Source organism: Lithobates pipiens, unplaced genomic scaffold (assembly GCF_037356315.1).
Source record: "Lithobates pipiens isolate NorthernLeopardFrog02 unplaced genomic scaffold, aLitPip1_a1.2 Scaffold_16, whole genome shotgun sequence".
Lineage (NCBI taxonomy): Eukaryota > Metazoa > Chordata > Amphibia > Anura > Ranidae > Lithobates > Lithobates pipiens.
This window is the reverse complement of record NW_027507748.1, coordinates 614,778,604-614,790,859: the sequence shown is the minus strand read 5'-3', so window position 1 is coordinate 614,790,859 and position 12,256 is coordinate 614,778,604. Positions and strand designations below refer to the sequence as shown.

The 12,256-nt window shown below is 45.7% G+C and overlaps 1 protein-coding gene across 1 annotated transcript in view; it reads right to left on the bottom strand.

Annotated features, from left to right (window-relative positions):
* Positions 1–10,731, bottom strand: part of PAN3 (poly(A) specific ribonuclease subunit PAN3) — a 115,743-nt gene extending 105,012 nt beyond the window's left edge. Inside the window, exon 1 of the mRNA XM_077484076.1 lies at positions 10,285–10,731. Within this exon, the coding sequence (XP_077340202.1) occupies positions 10,285–10,531 (247 nt within the window). The 5' untranslated portion in view covers positions 10,532–10,731. The remainder of the gene's footprint in view (positions 1–10,284) is intronic.
* Positions 10,732–12,256: the final 1,525 nt, after the last annotated feature.

The window sequence follows — 12,256 nt, the reverse complement described above, 5'->3', positions numbered from 1 at the left end:
GATGCCACGCTAAGTGTGTGTGAAACTGACAAGCAACGGAGAGAGGAGGATCTGTCAGATTTCAGCTTGATGTTCGGGGTGGGCGGGACCCAGCAGCTATCAAACACCAGCCAATGGGATCTGGGCGGGCCGCTACATGTATGTGGCCCGCCCCTTTTCTTAAGCAGCCTAATGTTGGCTGGTGTTTGATAGCTGCTGAGTCCCGCCCACCCCGACATCAAGCTGAAATCTGACAGATCCTCTTCGTTTCTTGTCAGTTTCACACAGTTAGCACGGCGCCGCTGAGTGTGGAGGAGGGAGGACGACGGCAGTCAGTGTTCATGCGCTGCATGTATGGAGCATCATTATCTAATCCACTCAGAATAACAGACAGAAGAGGTATACTATTAAAGGGTGAATCTGGTAAATAAACTCATAATAAGCACATTTTTTTGAAGGAAGACAAAATTTTAAGAACGTTAGTTTTATTTTCTAATCGTTAGTGGGGGTCAAAGACATTCATTTTCAACCACAGTGACAGGAAAGTTTGGAAATGGAAAATTCCTTTGACAAATAAGTTTTCTGACAGTCTATGTAATTTCTGAACGAAAACCATTCATTTTATTTTTCGTCTGAATATTCGTGCCTGAAAATTGATCCGTGTGGCCAGCATAAGGCTCGATACGCACCTATGCGGTTTGCTTTTGATCTGTTTCTGCAGTGCGCTTTGATTTTTGTGCACGTGATTTTGCATTTTTTTGGCCAATTTGTTGCAGGACAGATCAAATGACACAAATTGCTGCAAAAATGCATTACATGCTTTTCTGCAGCTTCTCCACTGACATATTGAACCAAAAAAAGCAGTTTTGCGGAAAAAAATATAAATAAAGATTATAATACATACACACTGAGGTTTTTTATTGTAGAACTGAAATTAATATTTATAGTACAAAGAGCAAATCACTACTGTAAAGGGCTCATTATAGTTTAACCACATTAGGTTACTGGCCAATTAACGATTACCATTTTCATAATCGATTCGTTGTTTCAGCCCTCATATTCCTCTTTTTGCCGAGACCATTCTTTATAAAGGTACTGGAGAAACTTGTGCCTCGTGTCCCGGAATTTCAATAATATCTTAGGACTATACATCGGACACTTTAAATTAACATAGGACCCCTAATCTTGATGTATTGCATTGGGCTGAGGCCCTTACTGAGCTTTGGAGGTAGAAGCATCCCAATGAGAGATGCTATTCATATCTGTCCTCGGTACATGCTTCATCCTCCAGGATCGATATGGCTTTTGCCTTGGTATCTGGGACCTCATACCTTCCTGGGGGTGTTCCGGATCACACTCCCATTACAGATCACCCTGCAATTGGGGCCTCATGGGTCTAGGGGGGCTTGGCGTCGGTCTCCTGGTTGGGTGAAGGGGCCCACTGTAGAAGAAGTGTTAAAGCCACAGACACTATTATTGGCAGATCGAATGGAATGCATTCAAAGACCACTACTGGGGGGGGGGGGGGGGGGTGTAATGTGTGCATCAGCCATAAAAGCTCTTAGAAAAAAGCACAGCAGTGTAGAGAAGCATTTTCAGGTTAAAGAACGAGAATGTGCAAGGGTGCATGCCGACTCGCCCTCCTCGGATACATTGGCTGCGTTGCAGGAGAAATGTGCCTCTTCATTATCAAGACATGGCTACCTGTCAACTGCAAAAGAGTGAGGCACGAGTTTTCGAATAAGGGGACAAAAATGCTAAACTATTGGCTCTTTTGTCGACAGTGATACACCTCTGACTATAATCCCTTGTATCACGTCCTCAACAGGATTATTAACAGACCGGGAGGATATTTTTCAGCCTTTTACAGGACCTTGTATTCGCCTATAGCACCCTAATGTACACAGAGACATAGCTACCTTAGAGGCCCTGCAGTTGCCTACCCTACGACCTATTTAGTAAGGAAGAGGTAGTTTACGCAATCGGGTCATTTCCCACTGGTAAGGCTCCTGGCCCTGACAGTATGCCAATAGAATGGTGCCATCAATAAATCCCTTGTGCTAAAATTATATTTAGAATGTTTTCAGGAGGATAGCCTTCCTACTTCCTTTTATGAGGCTCACATAGTGCTCTGGGCCAAACCAGATAAGGATCCATTACAGTGCTCTTCGTATAGACCCATGTCATTAACCACTTTAGCGCCAGAAGATTTTACCCCCTTCCTGACCAGAGCACTTGTTACAATTTGACACTGCGTCGCTTTAACTGACAATTGCGGCTGTGCCACGCTGTACCCAAGCAAAATTTGTGCCCTTTTTGTCCCACAAATAGAGCTTTCTTTTGGTGGTATTTGATCACCTCTACAGTTTTTATGTTATAAACAAGACGATTTTTTTTTCCACTTTAATAATGAAGATACATACATACCACACTTTAGGCTGATATGTATTCTACATATTTTTGGTAGAACAAGAGAATATGGGGGATAAATTTATGGCATTTTTATTAGCAATTGCGGTGATCTGCAATTTTTAGCGGGACTGCGACACTGCAGCAGACAGATTGTACACTTGACATTATCTTGGGACCAGTGACATTTATACAGCGATCAGAGCTAAAAAAAATAGCCACGGATTACTGTATAAAGGTCACTGGCAGAGAAAGGGTTAAACACTAGGGGGTAATGACAGGGAACAGAAGACCCATCATGTTACTAGGCAGAACAGGGAAATGCCTTGTTTACACAGGCAGTTCCCTGTTCTGCCTCTCCTCGTGATCACATGCGTCCATGGGACCAATGGGCACACTCCCATGGCATGCGTGCCTGCCATCCTGCTTTTGCGGACTGATGTACAGGTACGTCAGTTTGTGCAGGAGTGCCATTCTGCCGCCGTATATTGGTGTGAGCCAGCTGCAAGCATACTAACCAAATTGCTAGCTACTAGACTTGGTTTTACATTTTCCCGCATCAGACTGGATATAAGCCTAGGAAAGCAAGATATCAATCTACGTAGGGTTTCCACGTATACCCAGTTAGGCCCAGATTTTACAGTGGTGGGATATTGGTCTTCCTCAATTTGGAAAAGGCCTTTGATTCCATAGATTGGAAATATAGGTTTAAGGCTTTTGGCCCTCACTTTAGAAAATGGATTGACATTCTCTGCACGATTCAGATAATTCCTTCAAGGCAGCATTAGACATCCTAAATTGTGTTTTGCAAAATTCAGGGCTGAAAGTCGATTGGGGTAAAGCCCAGATTCTCCCACATAAAAAACGCCATCTCCCAATTGTAGGGTTCCACAGCCAATTGCACCCTGCAGCAGATAGAAGTGATTCAATATTTCAGGGCTCGACAAAACCCGGGCGCCAGGTCGCATTGGCGACTAGAAATAGCGACCTCGCGCATGGGGCAGCACAGCTGGGGGTATCCTGTCTCTGTGGACCCCCCCAGCGTGATCGCGTCGGGCCGTTCCGCCGGCGGCCGAAAATTTAGGCCGCGGCTTTGAGGCCTTCTGCGGTCCTATGATTCCTTATGGAATCTGGCGCCCTCTTGTGGTCGCCGTTGGTATGACAAACCAGCAATGCTAATGAAGCTTCCTCTGAGTGTTTTATATTACCTGCCTCTTCTTCCCTTTATTTAGAACCCCCTAAACATTATATATATTTTTTATTCTAACACCCTAGAGAATAAAATGGTGGTTGTTGCAATACTGTCTGTCACACCGTATTTGTGCAGCGGACTTACAAGCGCACTTTTGTTGGGAAAAATAATTTAGTTAATAAAAAAAATAAGACAACAGTAAAGTTAGCCCAATTATTTTTTATATTGTGAAAGATAATGTTACGTCGAGTAAATTGATACCCAACATACCCACATGGAATGGCGACAAACTTTTACCCTTTAAAATCTCCATAGGCGACGTTTAAAAAAATTCTACAGGTTGCACGTTTTGAGTTACAGAGGAGGTCTGGGGCTAGAATTATTGCTCTCGCTCTACCGATCACGGCGCTACCTCCTATGTGTGGTTCGAACACCGATTTTATATGCGGGCAGGACAGGGCGCGTTTAAAAATTATTATTTTTTCTGCTTATTTTAACTTTTTTTTTTCCCACTGTTCTTTTAAAAAAAATGTTGTGTCACTTTTATTCTTATTACAAGGAATGTAAAAATCCCTTGTAATAGAAAAAGCATGACAGGTCCTCTTAAATATGAGATCTGGGGTCAGAGAGACCTCGGATCTCATATTTACACTAAAATGCAATTGAAAAAAAAATTGTCATTTGAAAAAAATTAATAAAATGTCCCTCTAAGAGCTATGGGCAATGACTTGGAGACGGGGGGGGGGGGGGGGGGGGCAGCGACGGCGCTGCTATCTTCCCCTCACTCGTCTCCATATCAGGCCAGGGACAGGTCCGGATCGCCGTCACAGACCTGGCTCCTAACTTTTTAAGCTGGCTACTAGATTCCAAGCAAATTTGTCAACCCCTGCAATATTTGGGTCTGCAAATCTTCAATTTTGTGGTGTCGGATTTTCTTACATTGAATCTCACTTCTTCTGTTAAAGCTCAAATCTAGGTTGCAGGCATGGCAGAATCTACCTTTATCGCTTCCTGGCAGGGTGAATTTATTGAAGATTTTTACCCATCTATACATTTTGTAATTCACCGGTCTGGATACTGAAATACATATTCAAGAAAATTTATCAGCTGTTGACGAATTTCCTTCAGCAGGGGCATAACCCTCAGATCAAACTTGAGTGTTACAATTGCCATGGAAACAAGGGGGTCTAGCGGTTCCCCCATTTACATAGATACTTCCCAGCAGGTCAGCGCCCATAGGTGTTTTAGTCTCCCGAGAGGACGATGCTGCAAATGCCCCTGAGGCAGTGGTTATTGTCAGCTCTTATGAGGCATTGGCCCATCTGTTGCTACATGGAACTAGGGCTCCATATAATGTTACAGTATCCATGTGAGCAACTGGTAGGGCATGGGTAGTGGCCAATGAGATGAGTAGTGCTACTGCAGTTTCCCCTCATGCCGCTATGGAGAAACTCCAACCTGATACACAGACTATCCTGATCTAGTCACTTGGACTAAATATGGTATTAAAGAGGAAGTAAACCCTGATGGGTTTACTTCCCCTTTCATTCCCTGCAAAGGCAAAGCATAATGGACTACTATGCATCGCATAGTAGTCCATTATGTGTCACTTACCTGACACAGGAGCCAGCGAAGTCGCCGCTGTCCCCTGTAGTCCGCCGCATCCATCTTCTCGGTGGGTCTCGCAGCTCCGCCGCTGTCATTCGGCAAAGCCGCGATGACGTCACTCCCGCGCATGGGAGCCGAGACGCGTGGAATCTTCGTTATCGAGGATGCCACGCTCAGTGCTCCTGCGCGCCATTGTCTACGGCGCATGCGCCGTAGACAGCAGTGCCTGTCTTCGGGCAAATATCTCCTAAACCGTATAGGTTTGGGAGATATTTCTTGGACCTACAGGTAAGCCTTAATCTAGGCTTACCTGTAGGTCAAAGTGGTTTGTAAGGGTTTACAACCACTTTAAGACACTGAAGAATATAGTTGGTGGTGGGGAAACTCCTTCAGTTATTCTTAAAACAAAATTTCATACACAGATCCACGGTCCTGCTCGTTTAATGGGCAAGGTGCACACGCCTTGGGTCTTGAGCGATGCGGCAGGTGCACGCATGTGCCCCCAGCGGCATGCGCACGCTCTCCATAATGCAAGGAATCCCAGGACGTCATGACACCTGCCCGGAGGGACGAAGGGTTCCTGTGGGCATCATATGACAATAGAGCTGTAGGGAACTGGTTAATAGCCTGCAACGAATAAAAGGGGGAAAAAAAAACAAACAAAAAAAAAAAAAAAACACGGAAACAGGCCCACAGTGTAAATGTGGAAATTCCTCTGGTCCATAAAGGAGTATACAGGTATAAAAGCTGAAGTGGATAAATATGGCAGAACAACTCAAAGCCCATTTTCTAACTACAATACCCATCAAAGATTTCCAGTGTATATGGGCAGGGCAACACTCACAGGCCTCAAACATTCTATACACATGTATGAGGCACTGCATTACCTCTGAGGGAACCAGTGCAGGGGAGAAAAATAAATAAAGAAGAGGTTCCTACAAGGCAAGACAGGCATGGGCAACCCAACGGGCCCCTTCCCTTCTAGTACGAATGAGAATCCCACGGTCAAAGATTTTAATGTGCATTGCACAGCTGCTGCCGCTGAGCAGGTGTACCCAAGCCTCTCGTATTGTCCTTGAATATGTGAGATTTGTTTCTAACATATAGAGGATAGTTTATGGCATGGTGCAGCTGGTCAAATCTGAAAAATTCTGGGAGAAGTTGCTTTAGAATGTAGGTCAATGTAAGTATTATACAGAAGAACCCAGACAAAACTAGGATAGGGAACATTTTTTGTTAAGACAGAAAACCCCCTCAAGACCATTTTACACTGGGGCTGCGGCCACGTCAGCACTAAAGCATTGTTAGTTTAAGCAGTGCTGTTTAAGCGGCGATTTATCCCCTAAAGAAGGGGTTAAAAACTCCGTTCTGGCGCTTCCGAAATCGCTGCCCATTCATTCCAATAAGCAGGGAGTTTTTGGAGAGCTAAAAACAGTGCTCCCAAACCCCACCAATGATGCTGCTTGCAGGACTTTTTGGAACGACCCACAAGCACACCGCCCCAGTGTGAAAGGTCAGTTGAATGAATGGGAGGTGGTTCTCAGGTGCTTAGCAGAGGCTATTTCCATCACTAAAGTGCCCAAAAAACACCCCAGTGTGAAAGGGGTCCTACAGCCAAGGAGCTGCCATCTTTAACCACCCTTTAACCTGTAGTCACCATGGTCCTGCAAATATATTCCGTTAGGACATCAGCCATTTGATGACTTGACTAAGTAGATGAGAACACGAGGAACCATGGCAGTTCTTCATGGCATGCCTTAACCCCCCTAGCGGTAATCCCGAGTCTGGCTCGGGTTGGGATTTTAATTACAGGAGCGGTAACCCCCGAGCCAGACTCGAGATCGCATCGCTCGATGCAGGGGAGGACACAGGGAGAGTTACTTACCTTGTCCCCTGGATCCAGCGATGTCCTCCGCGCTGTGAGATTGAGCTGTCCTCCGCTCGATTCACAGTGCCGAATGCCGCCAAGCTCCGTTCCCTGCGACGTTACGGCGCATGGGAGCGGAGAACGGCGGCAAATTCAAAAAAGTAAAAGTACACAAAACACAGCACTGTAATCTTACAGATTACAGTGCTGCATTACAAAATTACACACCCCCTTTGTCCCTAGTGGTCTGTGCAATGCCCTGCATGCACTTTTATATTATAAATACAGTTTTTTCTGCCTGGAATTTGGAGATTGTCCATAGCAACCAAAACATGTCCCTTTTTCAGTGTTTTAGGATTTGATTACATTATTGAATATTTTTTATTATTCTTTATTATATTATAAACTTTATCATACCCGGGATGTCTGCTAGACTCTGGTTTGAACAGATTTAAGAGCGTTATTCCTAAGAATTACAGGACTACAAAATAAAACGCCAGATTTCCATGCAAAATAATTGTACAGCTTTCAGCACCTAAAACCAGAACTAATCATACCGCCAGGGAGGTTAAAGCAGAACTAAAAGGTAACCAAAACTAAGTAGGGTGCTCTTTAGTGTAGGAGACCTGCAATGTCTCCTGCAACAAGCACCTACTTGCCTGCTCACATCCACTGAATGCACATGAGCAGCTAAACATGCATGCCCAGCAATAACAGACTTCCAAGCAAGTGTGTGATGATGACATTCCACCACTGGCCAATCAAAAGACCAAAAAACCAACCCCCAGAAATAGTTGAAGGGGACAATGGCTGGCAAGGGATTTAAATCGGAGGTCCACACAAAAATGGAACTTCCGCTTTTCGGAACCCTCCCCCTTCCGGAGTCACATTTGTCACCTTTCAGGGGGAAGGGGGGGTGCAGATACCTGTATAATACAGGTATTTGCACCCAGTTCTGGGCATAGACTCCCACAGGGGGGTCTACGCCACTTCCCATACCCCCACTGTCTGCTGGGAGACAGGTCCCAGAAGACAGCATGACCATTCAAAATTGCTCAATGCAAGGCTTCACTTCCCGATTCCCTAACCAAAGATGGTGGCGGCAGCAGCCGAGGACCGAGGGACGGTTCGGCCTTGGGTGCCGACATGGCGGACGCCCTTGGACAGGTAAGGGTCCTTATTTAAAAAAAAATAAAAAAAATAAAAAAGTCAGCAGCTGCAGTATTTGTAGCTGCCGACTTTAAAAAATAATAATAATTTTGGCGGATCTCCTCTTTAAAGTGATTGTAAACCTCAGACTTACAATATGAACAAAGCATATCCCTCTAGTGTGTAATTGTCTCAATTAGGAGCACCAAGTAATTTCACATTTGACAGGTTTTCCTGACAAAGAAAAATAAAAAAAAGTGACTGAGAGGGATCTCCAGCTGATTGACAGCCTCAGCTCTGTTCCTGTGTGCTGCGTCTTCCCTCCAATCAGCTGTCAGGGCTCCCCTTACTGAGCTCTGCAGTGTGTAATTTTATCTCTGTGCCCTGTTTTCCAACAGCTCAGATAAGCTTTATAAAATTCTGGACTTTGGACATAGAGAAAAGACTACAGGTGTAGTTATCCAACTTCTGCCAGATGGTTGGTTTCATCTGTGTATCACCGGAGGGCTGGTAACTGCATTGGGTATATGGAAGGGATAACAACCACTTTAAAAGGAGGTCCGTCCACCCCTGCAAAAATTAAAAGCCAGCAGCTACACATGCTGCAGCTGTTGACTTTTAATAGGACATGTACCTGTCCTGGAGTCCACAATGTTGGCAACGCAGCTGATGTTTCCATCAGCTGTAGGGTGCTGCCACCGCCATGTCAGGTAAGGGAACCCGGCAGGTAGTGTAGCATTGCGGATTCACATCAGGTCCCTACTGCGCAAGGCACCACTTCACTCTTCTACTGGGCCAGTGGCAGGGGAAGGAGGAGGTAGTTGAGCTGTGACGTAATCAAAGACAGGTATCCGCTCTCCCCCCCCCCCCCCCCGCCCCAAAAGGTGTTAAATGTGGCACTGGAAGGGGGAAGGAGACAAATGAGTGGAAGATCCACTGTTGGGTAGAATAACGCTTTAACTACCACATCACAGGAATGAGGAGTTTTCTTTAAAGTGGGAGAAAACCCATCGATTTAATCGTTAAAAAATAAAATAAAGTTACATTCCCAGCATGCCGGAAATGCTAACTGTCACATTGGTTGAACTGTCAACCAAACTGTCAAACCATCCAATGGCTGGTGTTATAACTGATCACATGTGCAGCATCATGGCAGTTGAAGCTTAAACAGATGCCAAGATGGCAGCTTCCATGGCTGGAAACGATAGGAGGGTTTACTTCCACTTTAAAAAGTTTAGTTCCACTTTTAGGCCTCGTTCACACCGTGGTGCATCGGTTTTTCTGCACTCACTCTGAAAGGGCACAAAAAAAAAAAAATTGTTCTCCCATGTGCCTCGTTCACACCACTGGTATCAAGTGCAGATTTTTTTCTGCACAGGAAAAAATAAAAATAAACTGACAAGACATCAAAATTGGAACATTGGTGTTAATGGGGCACATAACTGAGGGACAGGGAAACTGATGTTAGTTTTCCTCATCATTTTTCATGCACGATGGTATGAACGAGCCCTAAATGTAACCATTTTAGAGAACAGTTAGATCGGTGGGTGGGTCACAGCTGTGTTTGCTACCAACTGAACTGTCAAGCCATCATATGGTGTCCCGATCATATACACCGCACCATGGCAACTACAGATCAAACAGATGCCAACTGGCTGGGCTGTAGAGTATAGGAGGGCACTCCTTCCCATGAGAGGGCAGTCTTGGGGAGCTGGGAATACTGTAAAACCTGCTGTACTGAGGGAATGTGCATGTAAGCAGCCCCCCCGCAGTCCCCCCCTCACCCTCTGACCAGCAGGCAGGCTGGGACTTGCAGGTAGGCTGGGACCCGCAGTCCCCCCCTCACCCTCTGACCAGCAGGCAGGCTGGGACCCGCAGTCCCCCCCTCACCCTCTGACCAGCAGGCAGGCTGGGACCCGCAGTCCCCCCCTCACCCTCTGACCAGCAGGCAGGCTGGGACTTGCACTCACTCTGGGGCCTGTTGGGTCTTGCAGTCCCCCCTCCTAGGTGTAGGTGTCACACACACACACACACACACACACACACACACACACACACACACACGGTAGGCCTGACTCACCGTAGTCAGCGGCCATTCTCGGTCCGTCCAGGGCCCCCAGCTCCACTTTCTTGGCCCCCGGGGTGAGGACAGGCGGAGGGGGGTAGGCGGACAGGCTGTTGCCATGGAGTCCCAGGGGCTCCTCATGCAGGAACTGGCACTCGTCCCCGTAGAAGCACGTCTTATCCTTGGCGTAGTAACGGCAGAACTTCAGCTTCAACCCGGGAACCCCCAACGCCGAGGGGGCCGGGCTCAGTCCGCTGTTCATGGCCCGGGCCAGTACACCATGGAGGGAAAGAACGGGGGGCCCCGTGTGGAGTGAAGGAGGGCCCGGGGCCTCAGGCCGGACTATGGGGGTGATGAGGAATCCTCCCCGCCCCCTCCTCTCCTCCTCCGTCTTCTTATTTTTCTCTCTCGGCTGTTTTCCTATTTTCCTCTTCCTGAGCCCGCTGACTTCTGCGCATGCGCGACCCGGTGCAGGCTGGGAAATGACGGAGCGAGGCCTGTCAGTGCCCGCCCGCCTGACGGAGCCTCATTTATCATGGGCTGTATGTGTGCGGGGCCTTCCCCTCACCTGGGCCCGGAGAGGAGGAGGAGCTCTGAGGGGCCCACCGAGCCGTCTACCTGCCCTTCCTCTCTCCCCTGACAGACGTTATTCTAGTTCGGAATGGAGAGAGTTCCCCCCTCCATGGTTCTCATAGGTCTGCACAGCCGTAGGCCTCATTCACACCACCTTTTCTGGCGTTTTGGAACTTTGCCGGTTTTTTGTTATTACTGTTAGTATTAGCCAATAGAGAAAACTATCATCCCTTGCATCATTTGTTGCTAGGTTTTTCAGCTTTTACTTCTTTTTTTTTTTATTATTATCATTCACTTATAATTATAATTTTTTTGTTAGGGTTAATATTTTATTTATTGTCTTATTATAATTTTTTTTGTTTTGTTTTGTTAGAGTTAGGCTTAATGTACACGGGACGGTTTTACAACCTCTGCTGAACGATTAAACTTGACAGATAGTAACCCACGATTAAAACGTTCATTTTGTCGCATTTACATGCCGCGTTTGAAAAAAAAAATATATATATATATATAATTTTTATTTTTTAAATAGCCAAAAATGAAAAATGCCTGTAAACGAAACGCGGCTAAATGCGAGTTACCACGTTTAGCCAGATTTGGCTTCTGAAACATCGGAAACTTCAGCGTCTGAACTAATTTTTTTGCCTTTAAAGAAAAGCCTATAAATGAAACTGCGTAAGACCCCTTTCATACTGGTGAGAAAAAAAGGGGGGAGAGGGAAAAAATTGGGACTTTAAATGAAATTACGGCCTGGTAAGGTCGTGTATTTCCATCCCTGTCATTATGACTATATATTTTTCAGCACGTGGGCAAATTGCTAGTGATTTGAAAGAAAAGGAGTTGGGACTTTAAATGAAGCACATGGTTTGCAAGACAACACAAAATGGTGGATAAATAAGCAGTTTAATAATTCATATACAAAACAATATCCTATTAATACTTGACAAAATATCTAGAATGAATAGTGACACTGATAAACAGTGAGAACATACAGACTATGATATCAAATGGCAAGATAGGTAGAACAAGTCATAACAGTGGTACAGATATCGTTGCTTGGTACAATCAAGGGACCACCAGTGTCAAATCAGGTAAACAATTATTGCTCGATCATGCCTGCCCGATCTCGGACCTCAAAAATCCTGTTAAAGGAGTAATTTATATGTTGTCCAATAAAGTTGGTGAATATAAAATGGCTGGTAGCTCGACGCGTTTCGTGATTCAAGACCACTCATCAGGAACAGATACGCCATGTTTCTAAAGTTAAAATGATATAATGAGTCATCGTGGTTAAAGGGTACACCAGGGGCAGATACATCCCCTGAAGGGCTAGAATACTCACTGAAGTATGTTTGTTAGTGGTGGAAGGACAGGAGTGGTAAGCCATCCAAGAAGACTGCAACCGGGAGCTGGG